The following is a 14234-nucleotide window of genomic DNA, read 5'->3' on the forward strand; positions in this document are numbered from 1 at the left end:
ATCGGACAACAGGAAAGCACGGGTCAAAGGAGGGCGGGGCCACCAGCTGTGTCACACATCTTTATGTGGCAGTTTCCTCAAGATACTCACCACAGAAAATGAACATATGCAGGCTGTAGCAACTTGACTGTACCCAGCTTCATTCTGGGTGGGGTGGTTTTTTTTTTTTTTCCACCCAGCCTAGAGATAACTATTTTGTTATTCCTGCTTTTCAAGAAAAGCCTGCTAAGCTGCAATACCAGTTAGTCTAAGGGACAAGGACCATTATGAAATGCTATTACTAACCAACTATGAGAGATAGGAAGTGCTTACCACCATGCCTTATGCATTTCTTACCAAACAGCTTGCTATTACTCAAGATCGCTGCAGAACGAATACTTCTTGAAAAACTCCTACGTGAAAGCACCAGGCTAGAGAGTGTGAAATTTAAAAATCACCCTCTTCGGCAAAATCCACGTTCCCAAGAGCTCGCAGCCTATGAAGGAACCTATATACGACCGTCTCTGTTTCACTGAGATGGCCTCTTGCCTAAGCAACACTCATGATATGAATCCCTGACTGTGTATCTTAAAAGAGAATCAGTCCACACGTTGCTGAAACTCCACTCAAAACAGGGAATGCATGGATCTTTCTCCCTTTAGTACCAGGGAGAGGCCTTTTTAAAATCTGCGAACTCTTAAATTCCACATAAATTGAAATGTTGACGCTTTGCCCTGCACCTACGTAAAATGCTATTGCTTTTAGGCTGCTAAACAAACCACAAGCTCTTCTGGATCCCGAATTTTCCCTTCTACTTGTCTCCTCCTCTCCATGACGTCTGGGGCAGCGCTGTCTGCAGCACCTCCTTCCTGGTCCCCGTGTCAGTTCCATCAGAATCCTCCTGCCTGCTGCTGTCTACCTGCCCTGCTCAGCACTGTGATCTCTGCTACGCCCCTCATGTGCCCTGGGCCTTGGCACGTGGTGCCCCACCAGACCCACTTCTACCTCCAGGTTCCAAATAAGAGATGCTCGGTAATCTTTCCTGCATCCTGCACACAATTCCCTCCACCCCAACCTCTCAACTCCCGGCAGATCCGAATCATCTGTGACCCGCGTTCCCATCAACCATCTCCCGTGTAATACCTTTAGCTGGCGTGTCCACACGTTTTCCTCCCGTGTTGCTGACATCCTCCAGCTGGTCTCCGGACTAAGGTGTCTCAAACCGGAAAGGAAGATGCTGTGCTGGCGGCAAGGCATGGAGCTGCCCTGACTTCAGCCCCCGTCATCTCACCTTTTACCCACATCTTTTTTTTTTAATAAATTTATTTTTATTTATCTATCTATCTACCTATTTATTCATTTATGGCTGCGTTGGGTTTTCGTTGCTGCGCGCAGGCTTTCTCTAGTTGTGGTGAGCGGGGCTACTCTTCGTTGTGGTGCGCAGGCTTCAGTCGTTGTGGCACATGGGCTCCGTAGTTGTGGTTCGTGGGCTCTAGAGCACAGGCTTCAGTAGTTGTGGCACGCGGGCTTCAGTAATTGTGGTTCACGGGCTCTAGAGCGCAGGCTCAGTAGTTGTGGCACATGGGCTGTTGCTCGGTGGCATGCGGGATCTTCCCAGACCAGGGATCGAACCCGTGTCCCCTGCACTGGCAGGCAGATTCCTAACCACTACGCCACCAGGGAAGTCCCTCACCTGTCTTTTGAACCAAGTTCTGAGGAAAGGTGACTGCCATGCCGTGAAGATGTTCAAGCAGTCCCATGACGAAGGTCCACATGGCAAGAAACTGGTTTCCTGCCAACAAGCACTAACTCGCCAGCCACGTATGTGACACAACCGGGCAGCAGGTCCTCCGGCCCCATTCAAACCTTCAGAGGACTCCAGCCCAGGCCAATATACTGAAGACAACCTCAGGAGAGACCCTGAGCCATCATCACCCACCTGAGCTGCTCTAGGATCCCTGGACCTGCAGAAACTGAAAAATAATGTTCTCCGTTTTAAGCCACTGAGTTTTGGATTCACTTATACTCCAGCAACTGGTGTGCTGCCGTAATAAAAACCCCAAATGTGTGAGTTGCTTTGAAAGCTGGCAGTGGGGAGAAGCTGGAAGGACGCAAAGGACACGGCTGAAGCCTTCTGATGAAGCTCAGTAGAACTCTCATGGTCTTTCAGGAGGCTGTAAGGGATCGCGTTCAGGGAGGGAAATGTCATTACAAGCTGGAATGCAAAGAATCCTTATTACTTAGCGACAGAAAGTTCAGCAGCATTGCTGCCTGCCTGACTTAAGGAAATGTCCAGGCAGAGTGTTGAAGGTGCCACCTATAAAGACTGCGTCAAGAACTCAGAAAAACTCCAAGGCATTGCCTCAGAACCATTCAGACCAACAAACAGGCTTCTAAGAAGTAAGGGTGTGGTCCCTCCGTAGACTCAGCACAAGCCCAATGAAGGAAACTACTTATCTTGAGGAGATCTGGGGATGCGACTTTTGTCTAATGAAGTGAACCCCCAATAAGATTCATAGGACATTCACAACATTTTTAAAAGAATGATACTCGCAGCAACATCAACAGCTTGGACTGAAAGGCACAGAGACAGTACAGAATAAAATTCTTTTGGCAAGAAGCTGACTGAGAAATTTATTCAGCTAGAAACAAAGGCTAACTTTCATAGAAAAGGAAGGATGACGATGACATAATAATTGTTTTAAATTTTTAATTTTAAATAAGTGATTAAATTTTGAGGTTACTTAGCATTAGGTAACTAATATAATTAATAATATACTTTTTCCCCAAAACATGGAGTAAAGGTTATTCCTCCAATTCTTTTGGATTTAAAAATGCTTTTTGATTAGAAAAAAGTAGGTAAAAGTCAAGTTAGCCGAAGTCTGGTTATACTTAAAATATATCAAGCATGTGACAATCTGTCCTATATGATATGGCAGAACAAGGGGTAAAAAAAAGACTGAAAAACCAAGGACAAGGGTTTTTCCCTAACATTCTTAGAAAGTGAAATTGCTTTCCTAAATGAGTACAACCGGCCCTGTGCGCAGGTTCCACATTCACAGGTTCAACTAACCGTGGATTAAAAATATTCCCAAAAAATTCCAGAAAGTTTTACTGTTTACATTGTATTTACAACTGTTTACACGGCATTTACATTGTACTGGTTATTATAAGCAATCTGGAGATGATTCAGAGTATATGGGAGGATGTGCGTAGTTTATATGCAAATACTATGCCATTTTATATAAGAGACCTGAGCACTCACAAACTTTGGTATCTGCTGGGGTCCTGGAATCAATCCCCTGAGGATACCAAGGGACAACTGTAATACCTTCACATAACTCAAAAAAACACCTCAGATGATACACTGTAAAAACATCCCCTCACCCTGACTCCCTCCTGCCAGCCCCGCCCCCCATTCTCCACTGCCTTCCCACAACACACACAAAGCACCAGAGGCACCTCTATTGCTAGGTTTCTTGGGAATCCTTCCAAAGTTCTTTTTCGCAGCTACAAGCAAAAATATTAAAATCACATCTTATTTTCTCCCTCCCGACACAGCAGTTAGTTTATTTCACAGACTGTTCTGCATCTCAGGGAGCTTTAAATTAGCTAGAGAGTTGTCCATTCAAGGGTTTCTGCCAAGGGTCTTGTCCTCACAAGGGTCTGGATGGTGAATTTTTTACAGCGCTCAGTAAAGTCAGAGTCAAATGTTTTAAAGGATTAAAAGCCAAAATAAAATACATAGGAAATTCAACAGCCCAAACCTCAATATCTACAAGCAAAATTTACCCAAACCAAGGAGTACACCCTCATGTTCGGATAGTTATCAACAAGGTAAAACCCAAAATCATAATTAGTCAGTAGGAATCTCAACCATCCCTTGCCAAGGAGCCAATTGTAAAACCTGCTGAATGATACAACATGAACTAATGCAAAAGATTATCAAATACGCTTGTCTCCATCCAACCACTAGAGTCCAGTTCCTGAAAACTCCTGTAGGAGAATCTGTGGCTAATTAGCGTAGAATAAAAGATTCCTTTTTCAATAGGGGAAAAAGATTGGTTGCAAAGATTCAGCTTGGAAGAAAGCTATGCGAGCTGTTATACACTTTTACTCTGACTAAAACAACATACTATAGTATCGATAACATATTACAAAACTTAACCAACGGCAGGACCTGTATTTTCATTTACCTAATTTCCCTATTTCACATTACCGCTCTTATAAGGATCAAGGTTCAAAACTCGGAAGTCATCTCAGACTTTTCAGTTCTGAACTTTGCCTGTGCAAGGCCTCCAATCCCTGTACCTTCCCCGTGTTTGCCTCATCATCCTGCACACTCATCTCCCTCCTTCCAGCCTCCTCCCTCTGCAGCACACCTTCAAAGCAGCCCAGATTAACTTTCTGGAAGATGCTTTTACTCCATCACCCTCAGCTGACCCCAAGGACCCCCTCACTGCCTGGAGGACCAAGTCCATCCACGCTGCTGACTGCCACACGCAGCCCTCCGTAACTGGCCGAGCCCCCACTTCCATGCACACCTCCCACTACTGTCAATCCTTTGGCTCCAGAAAGATCTGCCAGCTCAAATGGCCCACGCCTGCATCTCCATTCACCTGGGTTCCTCACCTCAAACTGGTAACCACTGTTATGGGTTGAACTGTACAATTCAGTGGAATTTTTTTGGGGGGTACGCGGGCCTCTCACTGTTGTGGCCTCTCCCGTTGCGGAGCACAGGCTCCGGACGCGCAGGCTCAGCGGCCATGGCTCACGGGCCCAGCCGCTCCGCGGCATGCGGGATCTTCCCGGGCCGGGGCACGACCCCGTGTCCCCTGCATTGGCAGGTGGACTCTCAACCACTGAGCCACCAGGGAAGCCCGCCAAACTCCCTTTTAACCTTCATATTCCTCCTCTTTGGCAGGGCCAGCGCAAGCCCTGTCTCCCAACTGATCCCGCCATTCTCACCTCAAGAAAAGCTCTCTCGCCTCCTTTTTTAAGCCCTCTTTCTGTTTTTACATTTTGTTTTCCCAAAGACTAGTAAAATGTAGATAAGTAGCCAGAGCAATACTAGAAACGCATCTTTATCGAGAGCCAGGAAAGCCATTCTCTATGGAGTCAAATGAGACGTTGTGAAGAAGACCCCTACCAACCTCTCCCTGGAGCAGAGGACCCCAAGCCCGGGGGCTTTTCAAAGCAGAGGGTCCTGGGCTCTCCCCCACCCTTCTGCATCAGAAACTCTATGATGGCGCTTGGGAATTTAATCTTGAAAAAAATTCCCGGAAGTGATCCGCAAGCAAATATTAAACTGTACCTAATGATATTCACATTCAACGTGTAGGACTGAAGCGTACTGATGTCTGCTGTGTACTCTGAAACCTATGTAAAAATAAGATGGAGAGAGGGGATAAAGATGATAAAGTAAGTACAGCAAAATATTAATTGTAGATTCTAGGTGGTGGGTAAATGGATGTTCACTGAACATTCTTTCAACTTTTCCATAGGCTTGAAATTTTTCATAATAAAATGTTGGTGGGGGGTGGGTGGGGACTGGAGCACTTCTTATGATCAGGATTTGAAAACCACTGAAATAAGAGTGAGTCCACTGCATCGCACGGGGAGATCAGCTCGGTGCTTTGTGACCACCTAGAGGGGTGGGATAGGGAGGGTGGCAGGGAGACGCAAGAGGGAAGGGATATGGGGATATATGCATAGCTGATTCACTTTGTTACACAGCAGCAACTAACACACCATTGCAAAGCAATTATACTCCAATAAAGATGTAAAGAGGTGGATAGACCTAGAGTCTGTCATACAGAGTGAAGTAAGTCAGAAAGAGAAAGACAAATACCGTATGCTAACACATATATATGGAATTTAAGAAAAAAAAATGTCATGAAGAACCTAGGGGTAAGACAGGAATAAAGACACAGACCTACTCGAGAATGGACTTGAGGATATGGGGAGGGGGAAGGGTAAGCTGTGACAAAGCGAGAGAGTGGCATGGACATATATACACTACCAAATGTAAGGTAGATAGCTAGTGGGAAGCAGCCGCATAGCACAGGGAGATCAGCTCGGTGCTTTGTGACCGCCTGGAGGGGTGGGATAGGGAGGGTGGGAGGCAGGGAGATGCAAGAGGGAAGAGATATGGGAACATGTGTATATGTATGGTTGATTCGCTTTGTTATGGAGCAGAAACTAACACACCACTGTAAAGCAATTATACTCCAATAAAGATGTAAAAATAAATAAATTAAATAAATAAAAAGGTCACAAAAAAATTAAATTAAGAAAAAAAAGATGTAAAGAAAGAATGAGTCCAACTCCTCTCTTGGTGGAAGGACACAGGCTTTATCTTGCCGTCTCACTTTACCCACTAAGGAGTTCGCCAAAGGTAAGCAAAGAAGCTCAAGAAAATGGAGCCAAACCTAAAAAGGGATTAAGAAAAAGTCCACCAGCGCTTTCCCCGCTCTGTGGCCCTGCTATCTCTTGTTTTATATCTTATTATTCCATTAAAATAAAACAAACCTGACTACCTTGCCTAATTTTATTTTACTTGTTCTGATTAATGGTCCCAAGCCTGAGGCAGAGCTCTTCACAGGCTGCTGAAGTCTTTCATCCCCTACTGTGCCCAGTGTCAGAAAGGAAGGTGTCCTATTATACGTTAGGAATAAAAGTTAGGGGTTTGCTCTTCCTGTGACACCAGCCACCAGCTCTTCCCCCTTCACTGCAGTTTACACAACTCCAATTACTAGCACCAGGCCAGTCTGGCTTGGGCCTAAAGTACAACACCTTCCGTCTCACGTATTTGTGGGCTTCTCGATTTATAAAAACTCCTGACCACAAAGAGCAGACAGGTAACTTTCCCACTGAGCCACAGTTCAAGCAATCAAGGGAAGGGCTCCTTAGCAATCTAGTTTCCTGTGTTTACCAAACGGCATAATCATTTCTCTTGATGTCAGCAACGGCTGTTTTCCATAGCACTTTGCGCCAACCTAATGATCACTTTGTGCAGCCAGACCAGAGGAAAATCTGTAACGAAACACAATTTCCAATGACCTCAGACCAAAACAAAGTGCTTAAAACTGCCTCCTGGAGTCTCCTATTTTTTTATTTCCTTTTTGCTCTCTTGGACAGGAAATCCCTGCCACTATGATGTTCTCTGGTCCAGACACTTTTCATAAATTGTATCTGTGCAAACATACTCCCTCCTCCTAAGAATGGGTGAAATGAATCCATAATAGAAAGTATTTGAAATCTATGCAGGTTTTACTATTATTATTATTATTCTTTTGTCCAAACAACTGCTTGTCCATCCGACTCTTCAGCTATGGAGATATCTTCCCCCCAATGCCCCGCCCCCACCTCTTGCATCATTTCCAGCATCCTCTTACTCTGAGCCAATCATCCAATACATACTGAGACTTGTACAGCCAACACTGGCTGACCTCTCAGCGTCCTCTCTCCTATGTGTGTCATTTGGGCTTTGTCTCCTTGCCTTAATGTGCAGCACCATTTCTTCCCTCGAGGTACCCAGCAGAGGATAAGAGTTTGGTTTTATTCTTGATCGCTTTGTAATCACTTGCTCAACTTTGGGGTTGCACACCATCTATCAGGCAGATGCTTTTTGATCGCCTCAAACTGGCCAAGCTCATCTCTATGGCATTTCTCCCCCTTGCACTACTTAAGTTTTTCTTAGCCTGATCTTGGGAGGATAGGAGCAAAATGCCAAGGTACAAGGTGCGAGAATGGGGAGAAACACTGACACATCCCACATCGATGAAAGCTTAAGCTCAGGCGTTAATTAGGCAGAAGCGTACTACTGGCCCGATGGCCCCCATCACCCTCTCAGAATGGAGGAACACTGCCACGCTGCTCCCTCAGTCCAGTGACACGGAAGCAGACGCTGCCAGGGGCAGTAGAGTGGATGGGGAAAATGAGATGCAGAGTTAGGAATCCAACTCAAGTGGGCTGGTGGGAGGGAGTGAGGGGCCACGGCTTTGTGGGTGGCCCCGTGTGAGTGGGGCTCTGCTGGACTTTCTGCAGGAGTTCCCAGGCTGCTCCCTGCTAAGGAAGACGATGTATCACCCATCCAACCTGCCACTGGAATTTCTCCCCGGGCAGAGGAGCCTGGTCTCCTCAGGACCTGCCGAAGAAGTAATTTTAAAAAAAAAGAAAAAAAAGAAAAAAAAAGAATCCAACTCAAGGCACAAAATGCCCGAAGTCTGCACAAGCCAGATACTGAAGCCTGTGGCACAGTTTTCTTGCACCCTAGATGCATCTGGATGTGGCCTTATCTATATACATTATTTTTAAATAACTTTATTGAGGTTTAATTCATAGATCATAAAGTCTGCCCTTTTCAAGTATACACAATTCATTCGTTTTTAATATATTTACCAAGCTGTGCATTTATCACCATTAGATAATGCCGGAAATCTTTCCTCACCCCAGAAGAAACTCTGTACCCATTACAGTCACACCCTATTCCTTCCTCCCACCAGCCTCCAGAAAACACTAAGCTACCTTCTGTCTCTATGGATTTGCCTGTTTTGAACATTTTAACTAAAAAGGTGGCCTTTTGTGTCTGGCTTCTTTCACCCACCATAACGCTGTCAATGTTTCCTTTTCAGTTACTGTACTTTTCAACTCCAGAATTCCTTTTTTTTTTTCTTTTTAATAATCTTTATCTCTTTTCACGTTTTCCATTTGGTGATGTATCATTCCGTATTTTCCTTTAACTCTTTAGATGTGGTTTCCTATAGATTCTTTGAACATGTCTATCAAAGCTGATGTAAAGTTTTCTGTAGTACATTCCACACCCGGGCTTCCTCAGGGACGGTTTCTATCGATTGACTTTTTCCTGTGGATGGGCCATATTTTCCTGTGTCTTTGGCTGTCGTATAATTTTCTGTTGAAAACTAGACGTTTAAAATAATATAATGTGTCCATGTGTGGAAATCAGATTCCAAAATTATTGTTATGGACCCCAGGGTTGTTTGTTGTTACTGTTTAGTGATTTTCTTGGACTAAGTCTATGACGTCTGTATTTTTTGTCACATGTGGCCACTGAAGTCCCTGATTAGTTCACTTCGTGGTTCAGGAGTAGGTGAACAGAGATTTCCTTAAATGTCTTGAACTAATAAATCTTCCAGCCCTTACCAGGGGCTTCTGTGTATGTGTTGGCTCATGGTTTCAATGCTTTGCCAGCCAGTTTATAACTCTACCTTAGTCTCACTTTCTGCTTGCGTAGAACCTCAAGGTCAACAAGAGAATTCAGGGCCTTCTTCAGTCTTCCCTGGGCATCTGCAGGGTCTTGCAGATTCCCAGAAAAATGGTGGAGCTGTACAAGGCTCCTGAGGGGCATTTCATTCCCAGATTTTTCTTTCAGTCTTTTTTTGATCAGCTACTGTTGGCCCCAAACAGCAAAACCATCTCAGGCAGCTGGGATTAAACAATTGCAACTGACCATTCTCAACAAATGCTCAGTGAGTAGGGCCCTTACACAAAGTGTGCTCTGAGTCAGATCAAATAAAGACAAGCCCTAAGAATGGGGCTCTTACGCAAGCTGCCAGACGGGCTGACACTTCTTTGGAAGTGGGCCTCTGGGGGAGCTCCGATTCTGTTCTTCCACATCCAGTGGCTACTAGATTGCTGGTTTTCACAGCTACCATAGCTGCAAAGCCGTTGGCTTCCAAGGCCACAGTGGAGCTGGGGCAGGGGGATGGGATGAGCACAAGTTAAAACACCACACAAAGTTCACCGTTCCTGCTGAGATCACATGGCTTTTCCTGAACAAATATTCCTCAGATTGTTCCAAGTCTTTAGCTAGTTTCCAAAGTTTTGCAAAAGTTGATATTGATATGTCTTGCCAGTGTTTTCAATGCTTTTGTGGAGTAGATTTTCAGAAGTCCTTACTCCACCATTGTGGAATTCTAAGGCCCTTACCTGTATTTTTGTGTGAAACTGTAGTGAGGTATTAACCACCATTTTAAACTCAGTATCACTGTGTCAGTCAGCATTACAACATCAACACTTCCTATTCGTATTCCAAAAGACTGCTGCTCCCCTAACAGCATGCCCAAGAAAGATCTGGAGAATTCACAATCACTGCCCTCTATTCCAGCCAAACTTTCTTCCAGGGGAACCCCTAGGACTGTTCCTAAAACTGAGCTAACAAAAGAGAAAAATGATTCAAATATGGAGTACTTTTAGTGATAAGTTTCCCACATTACTAAATTTATATTTACTTCAACATCTGAAAGTCGGTTCCTGATAAGATGGCCCCATTTTCAACTCTAACACTGCTGGGGCTTAGCTACTTGAAAAGTTGTGGAAATAAAGGCTTCACAACTGTGCTTATCCTGCTGTTAACACACTTGCTGAGGAAGGGCATGGAGAGACAGTCATACTTTCTGATAAACCATCCTAGAGAAGAGCATGTAACAAGGTTACACAGGGCAAAGCATCCTTTTCAGAAGGAAAATTAAGGGAGGCAGTGCCTCAGAGGCCCCACTCGGTCCCCTACTAACAAAGTGTATCCCCATCGCTTGAGGGCCGAGCCTGGTCCATGGCCACGCACACCTCAGGGACATCCCTCAAGCTTCTCCCTTTCTTCAATGAATAATGGAAAAGGAGAAAAGAAACTGTAGGTGGGGAATTCTGACCTTTTCCCCTGGTAGGTCTTCTGTCAGCCTTCTGCAGAGCAATTCTGAGGCAAGGGATAACACCTAACACAAGATCGTTTAGAGAATTTGCTCACTCGTGTCTGAGTGGCCCAGAATCATATTTACTCTTCCCTCACCTAGCTCCCTCACTTTGCAAGTAACGATCATTCTTGTCTCTGCTGAGACTAAAAACAAATTGGGATTGAGAAGAGCGAGGACAGAGATGCTTCTGCTGCTTGGGTTTAAGAATTCTGCAGCCCTGTTGCCAAACAGCGCAGTCCCGTTTCGCCTTCAGGTAAGTCCACCCCCAAGCCCAAGCAGCCCTGACCCAGTCCACCCGCAGCCCCTGCGGCCACCATCACCTGCCATCTGGGATCCTCGCATTCCCAGGCAGGCTAAGGAGCGCCAACTTCCCAAACCGCCTCACCTCACCTCCCACCTGCAAAACACTGTGCGACATCTCTTTCTCCAGCTTCCACGACTCAGATAGCTCCACTGGGACACTACCTACACAGCAGAAAGGACACACGTGGGCGGCCACAGAAGTACTCAAAGTGTTGCTCAGGCCCCACAGGGCTGCTCATTTTACTTGCTCGCTTAGAGTTTCATTTCTCAGCTAAAAGACGCTATTCCCTGAGAACTACAGGTATGAAAGGTAATCCAGGTATACCCTCAGGGGCCCCCCAGTCAGGTGCGCGAGGTGTTCCAGGTAAGCCAGGTATGGCCCTGCAGGCCCTTGCTGCGGTTCACCCCACCCTATCCCTAGCCATTGCTTTAACCAGAACATGTCAAATCATTCTGTGATAATTCCTCCAATGCAAACAGCAAAAGGGTATCAGAGAGCTAAGCAGTGGTATTAAGATATTTTATCATGTCCTTTTACTGTCACTCTTCAAGGCCTGAGATCACCATGGTATTACGTACATATATAGCTCCCCCATATTGGGTCCAAACGCTTCCAAGTATGATGTGCGAACGTGGACTTTTTACCCAGGCTTGTTTTATACTAGGACTCCATAGTGCTTGATCAGAACCAAAAACCAGCAACACAATTCTCCACTGTCAAGTTGCTTCTGTGGAACTACATTTTGTTATGCCAACTTCTCACTCGATCCACTCCTGCTCTTTCTTGGCACAAACCAAAATGCGCTTAGATTTAAATATTCACTTTAAGAGAGTGGGCCTTAAGCGCTTAAATAGAAAAACACTTAAAGATGACAAACTCTGAATTACAGTGTGGGTGTGTATGAGGGGATCTAAGTTTATAAACCTCCCCCAATAAACCCAGTCCCCAGACACGCTGCAGCACTCAGGGAGGAAAAGCTCTCCCAACTAGTTATCTCCTAGCGCCTGGCAATCAACGTCAAAAGTAAACCCCAGAACCTCCTAACATCTACGAAAACGGAGGCTCTAAAAAAGCATTCACAAAAGGCTTCAAAAGATATGAGATGTAACAGGAAAGAGACAAGCAACTGAAGAGACCATGGGGAAAAAATAAGAAAATGTGTATATGTTTCTACCGTATAAAAACCCACCAGTAATTTCTGCTTTTACTTTTGTTAACATAGAGAAGATTTACCAAGTTCCTCTCCTGATTCTAATTCTACGAGATATGAATATTAAAGAACGTGGCTGATTCTTCTGCTGTAACACTAGAAGTGTGGCGTGTCAGTACAGCCACCTTGGAACCCTAAGCACCTATTTCAATAGTAAGTCAGCATTCCACACCTGGAATTGGACTTTCTCTGCTGGAGGAGCTGCCACTGAAGTCCATTACATCTGACACCCTGAGTGGTGGGCAAGTGTGCCTTCCCAGGGGATAAATTTAACTTCTAGAAACAGCCAACCATAGTGACTAAGATGAGGGTTCAACCCGGTTAAGACCATTTTAACGAGGTGTTGTTATAAGGTAATGAGCCTAATGTGCCTAGTAGCCTGGCTGAGAAGGCAGTTTTGACAGAGTAAGGGTTACCAAGAAATGCACTGACCCCTGGTTACCCTGTTAAGAGTACAGGCAAGGCCTCCCCAAGAAACCACCTTGAATGGCAATGCTCCTTTGGATGGGCAACGTCCAACACGTCTGTTAAAATAAATAAACTGCTCCTTATTTTACTGTTGTCCCTGGCTAAGATAAGCAAAGGGCGAAAGGAATTTTTTTTAAAAGCAAGAATCCTAAAGTTCATCTTAGGGAAGTACAACTCCAAGTGTGGAGCTGAGGCCCCCACTCAGCACTGAGCAGAGCACCCTGAGAGGTGCCTTCCTTGCCAGGGGACTCCAGAGCCAATAAAAATGGAGTTCTGTTTGCCTTGAAAACAATACAACAAAAGCATTTCTTACGTGGAAAATCAGCAAGGTCATCTGATGGTGGCACTGGAAAGAGGGTTGCTAAGGAATGGAAAGATGAGAGCCTGACTGAATTGCGTTCTCTAACTAGGGAAATGTTCAGTACAAAGCTGTCTTTAAAAGCAAAGAGAAGACCAGTGCAAGATCAAGTAGCAACTATGGCACAAGATGTATTAGATCTGATTGACATTCTCAATGTAGATGGTTACTGGGCCAGGTGAGAATCATCTGTATTCTGATGAATCACAGCTGCGTGATGACAGAGCTGACAGACAAAATACATGGGCTGTCCAAAGAGGCTCTACCACCCACCACAGCAACTCCCTCCCTGCTGGATGAGAGCGGACCGCATCGGGTCCAGGAAGCCTCAGGCCATGACGATCTTAATATATTAATACAAAGATCATCAACAAGACCACTTTAAGTAACGGAGTGCTCGCCACGATTTCTGGGGCTAAATCTGGTCTTAGTATTCATGATCAAGAGGGCATCGGTAATTCCACTGTGTGTCCAGCTAACAAGACTGATGTGTTTGTGCTCCAGCACATGGTATAATAGATGTCTGAATAATGGGAGTAAAGGAAAACAGAGTAACCACCACCTGGCACGTGGTAGGTCAGGAGAAGAAAACTTGGCCCAGCAGCCAATACTTCCTGAACAGATGACAGATGCGGCTTCAACAAATCAGCATCACCTGCCACATCAAACACCATGCAGTTAATTTGAACTGAATTAGGCGGGGAACTGGATTTGTAATGAATCTGTGCGTTGGCTACAGTGATAGCTATGGTGATAGATGCATTATAAACACATTCATTCCTCCTTTTATGTTTGGATATATTTTAAGAAACATTATAATAAAAATAATTTAAGTCAACCCGTGAAGTTCTCATTTATGTCCTTTCTCTCAAGGGGGTGTACTTTATTCAGCCTTTAAAAAAACACTATATAATTTTTTTTTTTTTTTTGCGGTACGCGGGCCTCTCACTGTTGTGGCCTCTTCCGTTGCGGAGCACAGGCTCCGGACGCGCAGGCTCAGCAGCCATGGCTCACAGGCCCAGCCGCTCTGCGGCATGTGGGATCCTCCCAGACGCAGGCACGAACCCGTGTCCCCTGCATCGGCAGGCGACTCTCAACCACTGCGCCACCAGGGAAGCCCCGACACTATATAATTTTTGCTTGCTGCCTTCCCATTGCAGAAAAGGAAACTCATGATTAACTGTCCTTCCCAAGGCAAGCAAT

At 45.2% G+C, this 14234-nt stretch overlaps 1 protein-coding gene across 5 annotated transcripts in view; it reads right to left on the reverse strand.

Moving 5' to 3' along the window:
* NEDD4L (NEDD4 like E3 ubiquitin protein ligase) overlaps nt 1-14234 on the reverse strand; it is a 338296-nt gene that overhangs the window by 304319 nt on the left and 19743 nt on the right. For 3 of the 5 annotated variants that reach the window (XM_079943344.1, XM_079943341.1, XM_079943340.1), the window contains exon 1: nt 1123-1696. The exons of the other annotated variants lie outside the window; for them this stretch is intronic. In XM_079943344.1, coding sequence (XP_079799470.1) covers nt 1123-1236 — 114 coding nt within the window. In that variant the 5' untranslated portion in view covers nt 1237-1696. Of the gene's footprint in view, nt 1-1122; nt 1697-14234 lie in introns of those variants that run through there. 5 annotated transcript variants of the gene reach the window in all.

Source organism: Stenella coeruleoalba, assembly GCF_951394435.1.
Source record: "Stenella coeruleoalba genome assembly, chromosome: 14".
Taxonomy (NCBI): domain Eukaryota; kingdom Metazoa; phylum Chordata; class Mammalia; order Artiodactyla; family Delphinidae; genus Stenella; species Stenella coeruleoalba.